General features: G+C 36.0%; 1 protein-coding gene, 1 non-coding gene and 2 pseudogenes across 2 annotated transcripts; 3 read left to right on the forward strand and 1 right to left on the reverse strand.

The window, feature by feature from the left end:
• Positions 1-310: 310 nt before the first annotated feature.
• LOC103947361 lies at positions 311-1,377 on the reverse strand (annotated as a pseudogene).
• A 763-nt stretch (positions 1,378-2,140) lies between these two features.
• On the forward strand, positions 2,141-2,212 carry TRNAD-GUC. Its single transcript has one exon. It is a non-coding gene; the product is annotated as a tRNA-Asp (tRNA).
• A 506-nt stretch (positions 2,213-2,718) lies between these two features.
• Positions 2,719-3,150, forward strand: LOC103947360 (annotated as a pseudogene).
• Positions 3,151-3,930: 780 nt separating this feature from the next.
• On the forward strand, positions 3,931-5,845 carry LOC125467880 (cytochrome b5-like). Its single transcript, XM_009358155.2, has 3 exons — positions 3,931-4,146; positions 5,119-5,185; positions 5,328-5,845. Exons 1-3 carry the CDS (start codon positions 4,060-4,062, stop codon positions 5,573-5,575), a joined length of 402 nt encoding a protein of 133 aa, XP_009356430.1. The 5' UTR covers positions 3,931-4,059; the 3' UTR covers positions 5,576-5,845.
• Positions 5,846-18,052: the final 12,207 nt, after the last annotated feature.

Genomic DNA, 18,052 nt, shown 5'->3' on the forward strand with positions numbered 1-18,052 from the left:
ACTATGGTGAGAATTAAGCTATGGTAACGGATTTCAGAGTAAATTTCAGAATATATAGTTTATGACTCTACACAAATAAATCTTTACAAGAAAATAACATACAACACAACATTAATTAAGGAAAACATAGGAAATGCCTTAAAAAAGACATAGGAAATAATGTGACTAAACCAACAACCTCATCAAACAACATTAACAAACAAAAGAGAGAAAAACTCTTCATGTGTCCTAGATTCAAAACTCTTCCATTTCCTAAATTATTGTAATAGTTTTTAATTCTCCCCCTTAATAATATATATATATATATATATTTTTTTTTTAAAGAGAGAAAAACTCCAAATTGTTCAAGCTGGTCAATTGGATGACGATGTCTCATTTTGATCTCAATTTGGGTGTTTTGTTTTTGGGTAAATTGCATTTTACCCCTTCAGGTTTGGGGTCAATTTCAATTACTCACAACATCTTTAAAATAGTTCAATTTCATACATCCGTTAGAAAATCTGTTAAGTAAACCGTTAAGTGATAACGTGCACATTTGTGCTAATGTGACTGTCAAATTTGTGCCATGTGGAAAAAAAAATATTTTTTTATGCATTTAAAATATTATAATAATTTACCCTTAAAAAAAAAAAAAAAAAAAAAAAAAAACCCTAAAACCTATCTTCCCCGACCGACTTATCCCTATCCTCTCTCTTCACCTCCCATCTCTTCTCTCTCCCCAGACCCACTCCTCCATCTTCACCCCCCCAACCCACCTCTTTTGCTTCAAGGCATTAGTACTCCGACCGCCATGTGTGCACCAGTACTCCGGCGCCCCCAGCACGCGCCGCCTGAGGTCGATCCGCCACAGCCTTGCCACGTTGTCGACGACGATGAGGTCGGAGTCAAAGTAGATGATGCGACGGACGCCCAATGGGAGGAGATCCCCGAGGTAGATGCGCGCGTAGTTCAGGGGCTGATAAAGGGTGCAACGGACGAAGAATGAGATCTTGCCCCGGACGAGGTTGGAGTCGAAGTGGTAGAGGTGGAAGGTGAGGTAAGGGAAGGTGGAGGAGATGACGTGGTGGAGGTCGGAGGAGCGACGACTGCGGTGGAAGGTGGCGATGAAGTGGAAGACTATGTTTTCGAGGTAGGATAGAGGACAGAGAAGACGCCGACAACAGAGCCTCGGAGGTAGGTGGTGTCCAATGTCATGGCGATGTGGATGATGGAGGTGTCGTAGTGGGAGTTCTGGTCCAACGAGGACCATGAGGTTTGGGGGCATCCTCGTCCGTTGCGGAATGCAGGTGCTTCTCGAAACTTGGGGGGCTCGACGACGGTGGAATTCGCTGGAAATTGTACAGTTGCAACTAGGAAGTGGATCGGGGAAGATGGGTTTTAGGGTTGTTGTTGTTGTTTTTTTTTTTTAAAGGTAAATTATTATAATATTTCAAATGCATAAAAAATTAATTTTTTTGCCACATGGCACAAATTTGACAGCCATGTCAACACAAATATGGATCTCATATTTGCCACGTCATCACTTAAAGGTTTACTTAATAGATTTTCTAACGGATGTATGAAATTGAAATAAAATGAAAGCAAATATATGAAATTGAAATGTTTTAAAGATGTTGTAAGGAATTGAAATTGACCCCATACCTGAGGGGGTAAAATGTAATTTACCCTTTGTTTTTTAATGATTTCCTACTCTATGGGATATAGTATTTAGGGTACTTAAACTCGTATCTAAGCAAGTCGAATTTAAAACATCTCACTTATAAGTTGAGATAAATATGAATGTAATATGGTGCTAGTGGCTATCTTAATTTGGTGTTAACAAAACTAAGATTTTTTTGCCAGAGAGGCACAATTTTGAGTTCATTGAGCAAAGCAAGTGGTTAAGAGTGTTGAAAGTTACTGATTTATTATTGGATATGGAGTTTGTAATTTGGTTTGTTTTTGCATCGTTGATTAGGATTTCCATCAATTTTTCTTTATTTATTAGTTTTGAAATTAATTGTAGGATTTGGGTCGTTTGAACTTGTTTCTTACAATTGCTCTTTAATTCTTGTATAAATGATATCCAAGAGAATGTAATTCTTGCATAACTATTGGTCTTTAATTCTTGTATAAAAATCTGTTAAAATTTTTCAACAAGGTCGTTGTAGTATAGTGGTAAGTATTCCCGCCTGTCACGCGGGTGACCCGGGTTCGATCCCCGGCAACGGCGCTCTTTTTTCATTCCCCCCCCCAATTTTTGTGATCCCGCCTTCTCTTACCGACTGGTAATTATAATTTCTTCAATCTCAAAAGCCTCTCTCGTTTTCGTTCCCGTCACAAATTGATTTATTTTTTGTTGATGGAACAGCAGAAAGGAGTTCGTTACCTTTGATGAGTTTCTGTATCGGGGCCTCTGGAACAGATGTAGGTATAGGCATGTTCAATCTTGGAAATACGACGAATCACAGGGAAGAGAAGTAGGAGAGGTGGGCTTGTAAATAAGTCATTCAGTTTGGCAATGAAGAAAATGACATGTTTAAATATCCGAAAGTAATGCTACGTACCATTTCCTGCTCATCAAGGAGAGAGTGACTTTCAGCCAAAGATAGTTTGCCCTAGATTCTGTTGGCGCCTCCAATCATCTTAGGAAGGATGATGCTGTTCATGAAGACGCAAGGCTTTTTACAAGTTCTTGAGATTGTAAATCTACCGCGGTAGCCAGCAACTTGTCTGCAAATGAAGATCCAAGAGTTGTTGGTTCTTGGACAACAAACCTTAACCGAACTGAGGGAGACCTACTGCTTGACGGACAATGTGATGCAGAAGGCCGGTCAGCATGATCTTTCGGGATACTTCCTTATCGAAGACACATTTTGCTTAGTGATCCGTCCGCGCGCGGTAGGTTATGGCGAACTTGTACTCAATTGGCTTAGAAATTCGAATGACGAGCTCTCAGAAAATGGGCATGCCTTGACAGCCTTGTAGCTGGAAAGTCACAGAAGGAGCTAAAAGCAATTAAGTGATGTTACGAACTCTGAATTGCCTAGTTCGATTTTGTGATATTGTCATCGGGGAGACTAAAAACGTACAACTGTAATTAGAGACGAGAGATTGCTTCATCCACAAGATATACGAAACAAGCTCAGCATGATTAATGCGGATTCTTGATAATCTTAATCTCAAACAAAACCACATTAATTGGGAATGTTGAGAGCCTTGCTCATGTTCAATTATAAATAATGATTAGTCAATAAAACAAAAATTTGCTACGATGAAGATGAAAGACACATGTTGGAACAAAAATTGGTTATACGAAAATGAACCGGATATCCAATTGCTTGCACCATAAGAATATCCCAATGAAAAATCTGTTTATATAGTTGGTCTTGATTCGTGAGCCATTTAGCCTCGACGTGTATCCAGTTGGAGTGCAGACAACTAAACAAGAATGTTGTATGGTAAGGAATAAGGAGATTGAGTTTAAAAATTTGCTCTTCTCAGCATTACCCATAAAATAATTACAATCATAAACATTAAAGTAAGCAAACTATTATTTGTACCATTATTTGCCCATAAAATAATTACAATCATATACTTATCATCTATTTGTATCATTATTTGCCTATAAAAAGTTATGATCAGATGTATTAAAGTAAGCAAAATAAACAACAAAAATATTATTCTTATCATCTATTTGTACCATTTTTTTAATAAAAATAAGATCCATATGTGTTTATGACTTTTATTTATTAGGAAGATGATACAAATAGACGGTAAGTATCGGTTTCCTTTGGTTGTTGTTGCATGCAGGGTTTGGGCCGAAATGGTAAGAAAGTCACAACAACCTCCTTTACACGCAACGCAAAGTCAATACTGTTTTCTTTCTTTTTACCTACGTGGCAATCAATTATTGGGCCCTCATAGCATTTAAAGCCCAACGGAAGGAGTGATTCAACCAACGGAGAGGGAGAGAGAGTCGATATCGTAGTTGGGGTATCCAATCCAAGGAGCCGAAGGTTGAAGAAAGACCAGCAACGAGAATCTCTGAAGTTGGTTTGACCAAAATCACCCGCGACGATGCCGACGTTGACGAAGCTGTACACAATGCAAGAAGCGTCGCAGCACAACACCAAAGACAACTGCTGGGTCGTCATCGATGGCAAGGTAATTGTTTCCCCATGAATTCAAATGTTCAATTCAACCTAAAAACGAAGATGCCATGAGTTTTTCCTTTCGGGTATTTGTATTTTCAGATCTGTATGTTGCCTCTGGTAGCTAATCTTTGCACTGCATCTTGGGATTGATACAAAGGGAACACTTTGAATATTCCAACTTTTAGGGTTGTTTGTGTTCAGGAGGATTCAGCGTGCCCTTAATCTTTAGGTCATAAAAAAGTCAAAGAATGAGACTTTGGATTATTACCTGCAAAACCCATATTCGATTTTCATTCTGTTCACTATTTACTGCTGTAATTCCTCTGTGTTTCTCGGTTTCTAGGTCAAGTTTCCTCCTTTCCCATCATAAATTTTGACCTATAGATAGTACGATTTGGTTGAATTGTCGTCGGGAGTAATATTTATGTATGTGTGGCTTTGCTATTCATAATCTTGTTTAAATTACATATGAATAGTCCTTATGGAATTTGATCTCGATTCGTGAGGCCTGTTGTATTCTGTTAAAATTATTACCGGCTTTTGTACTCGGGAATTTGGCGTAATCAATTTTCTTTTCCATCAAGTGAACTGGTTACTGGTTTAAGCACACGTCTTGCTGTATTCGTGTTGCTTGCAGCCTTACTGTGCTTGTGGCATTTATGAACTAATATTCGTCTGAGTTTATCTGCAAATTTGGTCAGTAATCTCGGCATCCTTCCTCTCTTAATATTCGAAAAAAAAATTTCAGTGTGCAGAATGAGGAATCCCATGACTGTTGGAAGCTCTTTATCATCCAAATTATTGTCTTGATTTACGAATTTGAAATCTGATTTTAAGGGATCGAATTGATTGTGTATGTCATAACGAATTTCGAATGTAGTTTTTCATTGCTGGTTCGGTTTCTCTGTTTTATTTTGATTTGGAGAACTATAATTTGACATCAAACTCAATGGTCTGATCATAGTGCATTGGTTAATCCCAGGTGTACGATGTGTCAACCTATTTGGACGACCACCCTGGTGGAGACGATGTGCTCCTGGCTGCAACTGGTACATTTATAAGCTTCCAATCTCCATAACTTACTCAACTTATTAGACTGTGCAATCAAGATTTTGTTTCAGTTCAGATAATCATCTCAAACAACAATGTAGATGTGTCGTGATCTGAATTTTTGAGATTCGATTTCATTAGGAAGAGATGCCACCGAAGATTTTGAAGATGCCGGGCACAGCAAAACTGCGAGGGAGGAAATGGAAGCGTTCTGCATTGGGGAGCTTGACACCTCCTCGGATATTCCAGAGCTCGAGATTTTCTCCAAGAATCAGCCAACTGATTATCCAAAGAAGCTCGTGGACTTGACAAAGCGAAACTGGGCTGTTCCTGCGGCTGTTGTTGGCATCTCCGTGGCTGTCGCGGTCTTGCACTTGCGCAAGAAGTAACCATCAGATACAATTGGCTCTTGTTATACGACTCAAAGGGAGAGTTCTTCACAATTTTGAATAATTGGGAGAAAACAGCAACCGAGAGAACTGCCCCATTTTTATCTAGATTTTCATGATTATATTATTGTTACAAATTATATGGAGATTGTATGTCATTGAAGTTAGGGGAAATCCATGGCTTCTGTGTTTGTGAGTCTCCATTGTTGAAAGATGGAAAATTACACTAAAATATGCTTTATTGAATGTTTAGTGTCCTTTTAGTGATAAGAGCTTTTACTTTGATTGAAGTTAAAACTTGGCGCTATATTTTTAGCAAAGTTGTCGAATAATACACATACGTACTTGATTGAAGTTGAAAACAATAAACCATGTAGCAAAGTTGCCAACTAGAGTATATTGTAGAATAATACACGTACATTTGATTGAGGCTTTTTTTTTTTTTTTGATACAATAATATTTTTACAACAAAAGATGAGGAATAAATTAGTTTTAAACTCATCACTCACGCCATTTAAACTTAAACCTTGTTTACAACTTATAAGTAAATAGGAATAATTTAGATTGTAAGATACAATAAGAAGACGACAAGACAATAATACTTAAGTGATACATATTTGCTTGAAGTTCAAATACACTAAAATGTGATTCAACTAAAAGGTTAAACAAACGCTTTAAGGGAAAAGATCTTCACTTTTAAAAAAAAAAAAAAAAAAGGGAAAATTAAATTGTAGAGCCTAAACAATATTGAACTTCAACGATCTGAGTTTTACACTTCCTAAAGTTTAAAAAGCAAAACAAAGGTATTATAGAATACCTTATATTCTCAAAGCACAGCAATACACAAACAAACAACAACAACTTCCGCCGGGTTCGAACCCATGAGCCCATTGGATTTGAAAATCGCTCAAACGCAACAACGCACAAGAGTACTGGCGACAAAGTTCTCAAATGTGAATTTATTTATCCAGACTTTTGTGAATGTGGATTGAATTTCTGAGGGATTGTGTGGGCATTGTGAGCGAAGCCGAACTCCCTTTGCTCGTCTGGTTCAGTTACATGTATAACTAGCACACTAAACATTTTCTTTTAATATAATGATATATTTACATTAAGGGATAAGTAAATGAATTGGTATTTTTTTTTTGTCAGACGATAGATTTGTTAGACTAGATTCTATATTAGAAAGTCGACGAGGTTCGAACCCACGCCGTGATGCAAGAGCAACACTCCTATCCACCACTGTGGTAGAGGACCACTTGCAAATGAACTGGAATTAAACTCTTCATGTGCAAGATTTGGACATGAGACATCTCACTCTCAAGTGAAAAACTAATACCACTAAACTATAGTACTAAATAATCATTGACCTTGTTTTAAATACAATAAAAGCGAAGCCTAAAATGTACACATAACGAAGTTTTGTAGCGGGAGAAAATCCATAACGACCTACTTGAATTTTAAGAAGCTTAGGTCATGTTCGTTAACGTTTTGCAAAACTGTTTTTCGTTTTGCATATACAATAACGAGTGAAAAATGTGTTCGGCAAACTATTTTTCGAAAATAAATTCAGAAAACAATATTTAGCCTGAGTTTTGTAGAACATCAAATTGACGTTTCCTTTATTTTTCAAGAACAGTTTTCAAAATAATGGAAAATAAAGGTACATTATAAAACAAAATTAGAGTTTAATTAAAAAATAAAATCATGTATGTCGCCACTACTATCACTATTGCCACCACGACCACCACAACATTCTCCACCATCTCACCACCATTGCCACCATCTTTTACACTATCACCTCATCATGTATGTCGCCACTACTATCACTATTGTCACCACGACCACCACAATATTCTCCACCATCTCACAACCATTGCCACCATCTTTGACACTATCACCTCCCACCACCATCATCTTCCTTGCCATCACACCATGACCACCACCATATGCTCCTCCTTCGCCACCATCGCTATCCCACCACGACCATGACCACCACCACCACCGTCACTACTGCCACCATATATATATTAGGCCTTTAGTGATATTGATTAAAGATTTGCAAAAATTCTGTCTATGTGTGCGTTTCCAACTTTCCAAATATATATATATATATATATATATATATATTTTTTTTTTTTTTAATTTGAAAACGTTTAAATTAAAACTGCATCTTAAAAGATATCCTCCTTGAAAATAGTATCACGGGGTTTAACTAAATAAAAAAAATATACACTATCACGTTTTGTCCTATAACTAGAATACAAAAACCTTCAAAACATTGATAGCCATAGAAGCCCTTCAAAATATTGATAGCAACACTCCCCAAGCATTACCCATTTGTTAAATTGGGAAGGAGAGAGGGAAAGAGAGAGAACATGTGAATTTATTTATTTAATATTAGAGATATGCTAGAATTACATATGAAAAAATCAAATTTGGTTTATGTGAAATTACATTAGTGTCCATAATTTTATTTTGTGATAGAAGGCTAAATTGTCTTCTAACCACATGGTTGATGTGATCACTCTTACAAAAGTATGAGATTATTTATGTTTTGGTCTCAACAACTTCATACTGGTTTCACAAGGTGTGAGAACTACTACTCTACTAAGAAATCAGCATCAGATATTGAAAAAAACATGTAACTCAAGCGGTTTCACGTGCACTCGAAATCTTGTACTCGAATCACCTCCCAATAGTAATTGTATTAAAAGAATACAAAGGCATATAACTTAAGTAGTAATTATACATATCTCGTATTTTATTAATTATGAAGAAAATTACTAAAATGTGCTTTATTGCATGTTTAATGTCCTTTGTTGATGAGAGTTTTTATTTTGATTGAAGTTAAATATGAACGCAACAAAAACTTATAAAAGAGCAAAACAAAGGTATTTTAGAATACCTTATACTTCCACACTGGTAACTTCTCGCAGACATCGTTAGCCCTGAACCCTAAACTTTAAACCCTGCGATCGATCTTTAGTCTATCTGCCAGTTTCAATCCCAAGACCTATTGGATTCGAACATCACTCAAATCCAACAGCGTACAAGGGAACCAGCCATGTTAACTCAAAAATTTTATACTTAAAGGGGAACCACATTTCTAAGGGCACATCAATGGCAAAACTGGGCGAACCCTTTTTTTTTCTGAAACTCCATTCACTCTTGTATGAGTTGATCCTGGCAAATGGATAGTGTTTTTGTTGTTTTTTTTGTCACACTCATTATTTTAACAGATCGTGTTGTGTCAAACCCATTATCTTAACAGGTTCTTAATAAGTGACCCGAGAACGATCAAACTTGGTAGTGGATCGACTCATAACCTATTATTTTTGTGTCGTTTCATGTTGGCTTAAAGACTCATGTAAGAAATTGTCATGCCTAATGTCTAGACTTGACAAATAGGTCGTGTTCGTATCGTTTATGTGTCGTACCTATTATCTTGACAGGTGATCTAATAATAACTCAAAACTTGTTATATTCCACCACTATTAACACCTCTATTGAGTCTATTCTCACCACTGCTATTACTCCAACAACCATTGCTATTCACACCACTCTCGTCTCAACCACCATCGTCACCATTATTACCAAACAGAAATAAGCTTCCAATCTCCGTAACTTACTCAACTTGTTAGACTGTGCAATGAAGATTCTGTTTCAGTCAACCGATTATCCAAAGATGCTCGTGGACTTGACAAAGCAATACTGGGCTGTTCCTGCGGCTGTTGTTGGCATCTCCGTGGTTGTCGCGGTCTTGCACTTGCGCAAGAAGTAACCATCGGATACAATTTGCCCTTGTTATACGACTCAATGGGAGAGTTCTTCACATTTTTGAATAATTAGGAGAAAACAGCAACCGAGAGAACTGCCCCATTTTTATCTAGATTTTCATGATTATATTATTGTTACAAATTATATGGAGATTGTATGTCATTGAAGTTAGGGGAAATCCATGGCTTGTGTGTGTGTGTGTGTGAGTCTCCATCGTTGAAAGATGGAAATTACACTAAAATGTGCTTTATTGAATGTTTAGTGTCCTTTTAGTGATAACAGCTTTTACTTTGATTGAAGTTAAAACTTGGCGCTATTTTTTTAGCAAAGTTGTCAAATAATACACGTACATTTGATCGAGGTTTTTTTTTTTTTCCTGATACAATAAAATTGAGAAATAAATTAGTTTTGAACTTGTCATTCACGCCATTTAAACTTAAAACCTTATTCACAATTTATAAGTAAATAGGAATAATTTAGATTTTAATACACAATAAGAGTACGACAAGATTGTAATACTTAAGTGACTAATATTTGCTTGAAATTCAAATACACTAAAATGTGATTCAACTAAAAGTTTAAACAGAGGCTCTAAGGGAAAAGATCTTCACTTTTATAAAAAATGAAAATTAAATTGTAGGACTTAAACGGCATCGAATTTTAATGATCTGAATTCTACACATCCTGATGTTTAAGAAGCAAAACAAGGGTATTATAGAATACCTTATATTCTCAAAGGGAAAGGGATCAAATTTCAAGGATCGGATCCTGAAAGCACAGCAATACACAAACAAACAACAACTTCTTCCGCCGGGTTCGATCCCATGACCTATTGGATTTGAAAATGGCTCATATCCAACAATGTACAAGGGTACTGGCGGCAAAGTTCTCAAATGTGAATATTTTTATTCAGACTTTTGAGATTGTGGATTGATGGGCTTGTGAGCAAAGCCGAACTCCCTTTGCTCGTCTGGTTCAGTTACATGTACAACTAGCACGCTAAACATTTTTTTTTTTTAATATAACGATATATTTCTTTCTTTTTTTGTCAAATGATAGATTTGTTATATTAGATACTAGATTAGGAAGTAATGGAGTTCGAATCCATGTCGTGGTGTAAGGGCAACACTCCTCTCCACCATTGTGATAGAGGGCCACTTGCAAATGAACTAGTATCAAACTCTTCATCTGCGAAATTTGGACCTGAAACATCTCACTCTCAAGTGAAAAACTAATACCACTAAACCGTAGTACTAAATAATCATTAACCTTGTTTTGAATACAATAAAAGCGAAGCCTAGAATGTACACATAACGGAGATTTGTAGTTGGAGAAAATCCATAACAACCTACTTGAATTTTAAGAAGCTTAGGTCATGTTCGTTAACGTTTTGCAAAAAAACTGTTTTTCGTTTTGCATATACAATAACGGGTGAAAAATGTGTTCGGCAGACTGTTTTGTGAAAATAAATTCAAAAAACAATATTTAGCTTGAGTTTTGTTGAACATCAAATTGACGTTTCCTTTATCTTTCAAGAATAGTTATCAAAATAATAATAAAAGATACATTGTAAAACAAAATTAGAGTTTAATTAAAAAAATAAAATCATGTATGTCACCACCATTGCCACCATATTTGATACTATTACCTCCCACCACTATCATCTTCACTACCACCTCACCATGACCACCATCATATGCACCTCCTTCGCAACCATCGACATCCCACCACGACCATCACTATTGCCACCATATATATATATATATATATATATATATATAAAAAGTTAAAAGAAACATATCAATATATTGAATTAAAAAGAACAGCAGGAGGCATAGCCTTCCATATAATTCAGAGTGCGGAAGTAAAGCATGTAAAGAAAATTATGAATTAAATGTAATGATGCAAATATTTTTTGAAAGAAAGTTTTATTGAAATCTTAACCAATGCAGATCACAAACAGGTATTGCCTAATGGCAGATGAAATAAGTAAACAAGGTGGAGCTCGCAGGCATCCTGAATAATATGTATTACAAGTGTTTAGAAATATTCTCTGTTCTAGTGAATGCACAGAGAGTGTTTAAAAAACTATATCCATCTTCTGAAGATGAGTCCTCGTTATATAGAGCGAGGAGACTGAATGAAGCTTGCCAAATGGATCCGGGAATCCCGCTGACTGACTGAAGAACCTCTACTGTGGAGTCACGATGTTACTTTTACAAAAGCTGAATGAATAGTGAAGATGCTTTGATTCTTTTACAAAAGTTAAATGAATAGTGACCTTTTTGTTTTTCACTATTGTGAATAGTGACCTTTTTGTTTTTCACTATTGGAGAATAATTCTTTTACGGAAGAGATGAAAGCAGCTACTGCTGATGAAGTTGCTGGGCTGACACAATCACATGGGCAAAAAATGCAGTTCAATAATCAAACGGATCTTGGGCATCTTGAAGATCTGCTTGATCTGCCCATTTGGAGGGAAGTTGAGATGAGGCATCAGAAGCGTCAGAGTCCGAATCTGAACCTTTTCTTTTTTGTAGCATTGCTGCTTCAGCCATGAGCAGTTGGGCCATATCCAGAAGCTGGGTAGACTTGGCAGATTTTTCTTTCTTCGAGCTAGAGGACTTAGCAGGTTTTCCTTTGAGGGAAGATGACGGACTAATGTCTGATAGGGATTGAATTGGCTCCTGGGTTTTTGTCAACTCAGGAAATTGTTGATGAACTGGCAAAGCTTGTGAGGACGAAGTTGAAACTTTGATTGGCAGTGCCTGAGAAGATACCTGGGGAAATTCCATTTTTACAAGATCAATAATTTTTTGGTGGTTGAATTTATCCCACCATTTTACCCATCGGGATCTGTAAATACCACCAGTGTCTACTTCAAAGTTCCATTTGAGAATCCATGGAATCTTGTACTTGGCCATGAGCAGTGAAAAAATAGTAACTCTGTTGTCGAAACGACTTCTGTCAAAACTGGGCTGGAAATTGTATGTGAGTACATGACGAAGGTCATCTGGAATGATAGAAGAGCTTGGGCCATGGGAGGCCCACCAATCTGGAAACCATGCAGGAAACCGTAATCTGAAATTTTTATCAAAGGTTATGAACCATGAATGACTAAAGTCTTCTGTCTGGTGGAGAAAAATGTTGGTCCATGCTTGGATATAATCATAGTAATTGTAATGATTGTTTGGGATGAGGACATGCTGAGTATGAAGGGGTTTTGTGTGAAAAAGGGGAATTCCCCATTCGAGTTCGGTAAGGAATTTTCCAATGTGGAGTGAATGATACAATATTTTGTTTTGATGAGTGGTACTGTAAATTGGCTTAATAGCAATGCTTTCTGTTTCTGAAAGGATGGCCTGGTAATATTTTAGGCTTTTATAGGATTCAGTTGGTAAGAAATGAAAATTTGGTGGAAGGAGTAATTTGGCAATGCGCTCTGGGGGTTGGTTTTTGTCAATGTGAAGAGGGATGTTAAAAAGCTTTTCTGAATTGGGATTTTGGACATATGGAGATGTTTTAGCATAGCTAGGTGTTTTAGGCTGTGAAGGAGCTGGAGAGCGAACTGAAGAGTAGGGATCATAAGGGGTGGCTAAGGCCGTTTGGTAGTTTGGTCGGATATTTCCTACTGTTGATCCTAAGGGAGTAAATCTGTTTGTAATGGCGAGGGCCGATGAGGAGTCGGGAATAGACTCTTGTTTTACTGGTGCTGGGGTTTGGGTGAGAGTGGCTGGAAGCCTTCTTTGATTAGGATTGGAACCCATTCTTCCCCTGCAAAAATTCTCTGGTCAGAAAATCTGGTATGCAATTCTGGCTGCCTTTAATGTATTCAATATCAAAATCAAAAATACTTAATATGGCTTGCCAGCGTGCAAAAATTTGTTTTGATGCAATATTTTGAACATCCTTTTGTAAAACATGTTTTGCAGATTTGCAATCAACACGAACTAAAAATTTTTGATTTAATAAATCATCTTGGAATTTGCTAATGCATAATACAATTGATAAAATCTCTTTTTTAATAGTACTATAGTTACTTTGAGCCGGATTCCAAATTCCTGAATGGAAACGAACAATTTGTTCAGGAGATTCGGAAGAAGTTTTTTGTTTGAGGATACCTCCATAACCGATATCAGAAGCATCGGTCTCGACTATTTTGAGAGAGCCGGGAGTTGGAATGCCAAGGCAAGGTAAAGTCTTGACATGATTCTTTATCTGTTTGACAATGGAAGTATGATTTTGAGTCCATGATGGAGGATTTTCCTTGAGACGATCAAACAAAGGTTTACATTGTTGACGAAGATGAGGATAAAATTCTGAAACATAATTGAGAGAACCAAGGAATCTTTGAAGCTGGGTTTTATCAATAATTTGATCTGGAAATTTATCAGCAAACTGGATAACTCGATCAATTGGCTGAATGGTAGACCTGTAAATATGGTATCCTAAAAATCTAACTTTGGTCTGAAATAACTTAATCTTAGATGCCGAGACTACTAACCCATTAGACTTAATGATCCTAGCAAATGCATGCAAATGCTTCCAATGCTCATCTATTGATTTTGAGAAAATTAATACATCATCAATATAAACAATCGAAAAATGGCTGTATTGATTAAAAATCTCATTCATGATATTTTGAAATTCACTTGGTGCGTTTTTCAAGCCGAAAGGCATTACATTCCATTCATAGTGTCCGAAAGGAGTCACAAAAGCAGTTTTGTACTTATCAGATTCATGAATTTGTATTTGCCAAAAACCTGATTTCATGTCAAATTTGGAAAAAACAGTTGCTTGAGAAAGTCTTTTTATCAAATCTCTTTTGTTGGGGATTGGATATCGGATCCATTCTAAAACATCATTCAAAGGTTTGTAGTTAATAACTAATCGTGGAACGCCGCGTTCTAATTCTGCATTTTTCTGGACATAAAAAGCAGGGCAAGACCATGGAGATTTGCTTTTACGGATAATTCCTTTTTCTAAAAGTTGATTAATTTCGGTTTTACAAAACTCTAAAACTTCTTGGTTCATTTGAATCGGTCGTGCCTTGGTGGGGATTTTTGATTCAACAAAATCTTTAATATAAGGGAGTTTGACAATATGTTGTTTTCTATGCCAAAAAGCATTTGGAAGATCTGAACAAATTTCTTTAGTAAGCTTATCAGAAAAGTGGCGAATAGAATTTAATAAAGATTTGTTTGTTAACTGTTCTTCAATTCTTTTGTGAAGGATTTCTTCCTGTAAAAAAGCAATTTGTTGGGATTTTGCAGTAATCTGGTTGAGAGTTTTTGAAACATTATCCTTTTGTAGTTGTTTTAACTTTTTAAGATCTGTTTCTATGCAAAATTCAAAAGTAATTTTTTGGCCAAAAACCTTTGTTGAAATACAGTTGTGATGAACTTTAAAAGGATAAATTAATGCAATGAAAGGAAGTCCCAAAATAACTGGATCAGAAATATTTTTAATTAAAACGAATGGAGTTTTAAAACAAACATTTTGTTGACAAACATGGGCTTTGGGGATCTCATATTTTAAATTCATTGGGGATTGATTAGCAGCGCTAAGTACCTCAGTTGATTTGTGATAATACTTTGTAGGTATTAACCCTTCTTGAATGCAATTTAAATCTGCGCCTGAATCAATTAAAGCGATGGTTTCCAAAGAAAAATCGTCAATTATTATTTTGATTTTAGAATACCATTTTCTAATTCTAATTTTGTCTAAAAGACTTAAAACAAGGTCCTTTGAAGAAGAAGATTTTTTTGAGTGAGTGTCGGAATCGGAGTTTGAGGAAGAATTACCTTGTTCTTCTACAAGCGCTTGTGTACGAGCTCTACTGAGTTGTGAACGAATTTCTGTATTTTCAGATTTTAAAAATTTAATTTCTGATTTAATTTGGTTAATTTCTTTTTGTAAATCCTTGATGGTTAAATCCTTTTTTGGTTTATTAAACCGTTCCAAAGTGGTGCTGAGAGAAATCTTTTGAGAAGAAATTTGACTAGTGCCAGGTTCATGAGAAGAAATCAAATTTTTGAGTTTTTTCAAATAAAAAGATTTTAAATCAGGGTCATCGACTTTACTAATTAATTCCATTAAAAACTCTTCTTGTTCTTCTTGCTTATTAAGCACTGAAATTTTATTACAACAAGTGTCCGTGCACCCAAACTTAATGTTTGGCGAGGAGACGTCGCTAGAACTGCTAGAGTCGGAGACGGAAAAATCGGGATTTTTATCAGATTGACTAGAGTCGGTATTTCTAATTTCTAAAGCTTGAATAAGTTGAACCTTCTCTTCTTCAGAGATTTTTAGTTGGTTAATAACCTTTTTAACTCTACATTCATTTGCATAATGACCAAATTTGCCACACTTGTAGCATTTTCCCTTTTTATTTTGAAAATCCTTTTTAGGCTTTTGAAAAGGTTTTTTGTTTGGAGATGGTTTTTCATAAAATTTATTTGTTTGAAAAGGTTTGTTGGAAGATCTTTTGTTTTTATAAAATCTGGATTGATATTTAGAAAACTTGCTAGTTTGTTGGGCTTTTTTCTTTTTACTCGAAGGAGCAATTGGAGGTAAACCGTATTGTTCACAAAACGTTCCAAGTTCGTATTTAGCGATAGATTTATCTTTATTAACTTGTTTTGAAATCTTCATGTCAATACACATTTTCAATCCTTCCTTTTGTATAACATTAACTATGCTACCATAAGTAAGGGTATGATAAGGTATGACACCCTCTTCGTTAACTAAAACATTTCGGATTTTGTGAGCAAAAAGATTTGGTAAACCATTGATAAATTTTTCTTTCCAAAAAGGTTGATTACTATCTTCCCTAAGCATAACTCTGGATATGAAAACATCTTTATACCATCTGAAATCACTTAAGGTTGGACACCTTAAATTACTCAGTTGGTCGTGAATACGAGTAGTGACGTTGCTGGGTGTTCCTATAAAGTGTTCTATAATCGTATAAAGTAAAGTATTTACTCCGTCGGGTAATCCCTGTCCTATCGTTTCATCAAAGATGGGAAGTCCTTCCTCATCTTTTTTGACCGCAAAACGTATTTCATCTCTGGACTGAGAAGTTAAGTGCTTCTCCCACCAAGAATGAAGCATTCCAGTGAAACCAGTGACGAGAAGATCAACGACTTGTGTTTGTGTAAAATTGTGATTTGAAACGTAGCTATTGGCGACCATGGACATATGTTGGAGTTTGTTCAAAAGTTCTTGTTCTGACAATCCATCTATATTCCATTCATAGAGTTTGTCAGCAGAGACTGAAAATTGATTTTGGATATTTCTTTCTTCAAACTGAAGATCAGGGGGAGTTGGCCTGGGATACCAGTTTTTTGTAAGAGAAGTAGGGTTGACAGGACGAGTATGAATGCGTTTTAAATCAAAAGTTGGCTGAAGATCAATATTTTGAAAAGCATTTTCAATATTTTGGATAGCAGAACTAGTTTCCGTGTCCTGAGAAGAATCTGGGCCAGATGTGTTTTCTTCTTCGATGGAAACATCATTGTTTTGCAAAACATTAACAACTTTCTCTTTTTTGAGCTCAGTGAGCATATGATCAATTTTTTGTAAAGTAGTCATGGATTTTAAAGCAGTGGAACTTGAAGAAGTACTAGTAAAATTTACTAAAGGTTTTTCTTTTGGAGAAGAAATTGGTTGAGACAAATTGTCGATTTTGGTTTCAATTTTGTCTAACTGTTTTCCAATGGTGTGAAGACTTTGGTTTGTAAAATTGTTCTGTTCGATGACAGGTTTAATACCAGAATCTTCTTTTGGAATTTTGAAAGGAGTTGCGGGGATGTTGGTATTACCAGTGGAAATTAAAAAAGTTTCTTTGGGAGGATGACTAGAGGAAACCAAAGTTTTGTCTTCCTTGACCCAATTTTCTTTGGTAACAACCGTAACTTTATTTTTGGTCTCATAATGTTTTTCAATGAAATCAAAGAAAGATATTTCAAATTGGTATTGTTCTACAAAAGCTTTCCACTCGGCATAAATGGCTAGCTTTTCATCATCACAATACTTTTTTCTAAAAATATTTCTTCTGGGGATGTTTTCCTCAGAAGCGATGTCAGCTTTAAGCTTCCTCCATCGGATTTTATGTGGTTTGTTTAAAACAAGTAATTGGTGATTCACCGATGTTGTTTCAAAATCAGAAGCAGTTGGAGAAGTTGGTTCTTCTTGGTTTGGAGGATGATAAACAGGATGTGCAACTTGTGAAGAAGTGTCGACAGACTTTAATTTGAGCAAATCATTGATTAAATCTTGTTGTGCAGTTTCCTGCTCTTTTAACTTTTTGTTCACTAAAGATTTGATCAAATCTTGATCTCGACCCAGTCTATCGGTTGACGTGGATCCAGAAAAAGACTGTCTGCTAGGAGCAAAAGATTTGTGTGAATGCACTGATTCACAAGATTTTCTTGCTGGTCTATCAAAATTGATTTTTACAGTGCCGTCAAAATATTGTTCAATGTTGTCAAGATTAACAAGACTGTTTTGGACGGAAACCGGTTTACTTTCGTTGATTAAACACCAATCTGAAGGGAGACTGATGTCTGACCACCTAATGGTTCTTGGTACTCTTATGTTCGCGCCTTCTTGGTTTGTTTGGATCAAAAGAGTGTGGTCACGAGGACTTTTGTTCAAAGCTTGAAAATTCATGTTTGTGCCAGTGACTTTGTA

This window comes from the organism of the source record quoted next, unplaced genomic scaffold (genome assembly GCF_019419815.1).
Source record: "Pyrus x bretschneideri cultivar Hongxiangsu unplaced genomic scaffold, Pyrus_bretschneideri_v1 Contig6, whole genome shotgun sequence".
NCBI classification, from domain to species: domain Eukaryota; kingdom Viridiplantae; phylum Streptophyta; class Magnoliopsida; order Rosales; family Rosaceae; genus Pyrus; species Pyrus x bretschneideri.

Coding starts and splice junctions, on each gene's coding strand:
- LOC125467880 (XM_009358155.2), top strand. CDS start 4,060: ATGCCGACGTTGACGAAGCTGTACACAATGCAAGAAGCGTCGCAGCAC. Junction 4,147..5,118: donor GGGTCGTCATCGATGGCAAG/GTAATTGTTTCC, acceptor GGTTAATCCCAG/GTGTACGATGTGTCAACCTA. Junction 5,186..5,327: donor TGTGCTCCTGGCTGCAACTG/GTACATTTATAA, acceptor CGATTTCATTAG/GAAGAGATGCCACCGAAGAT.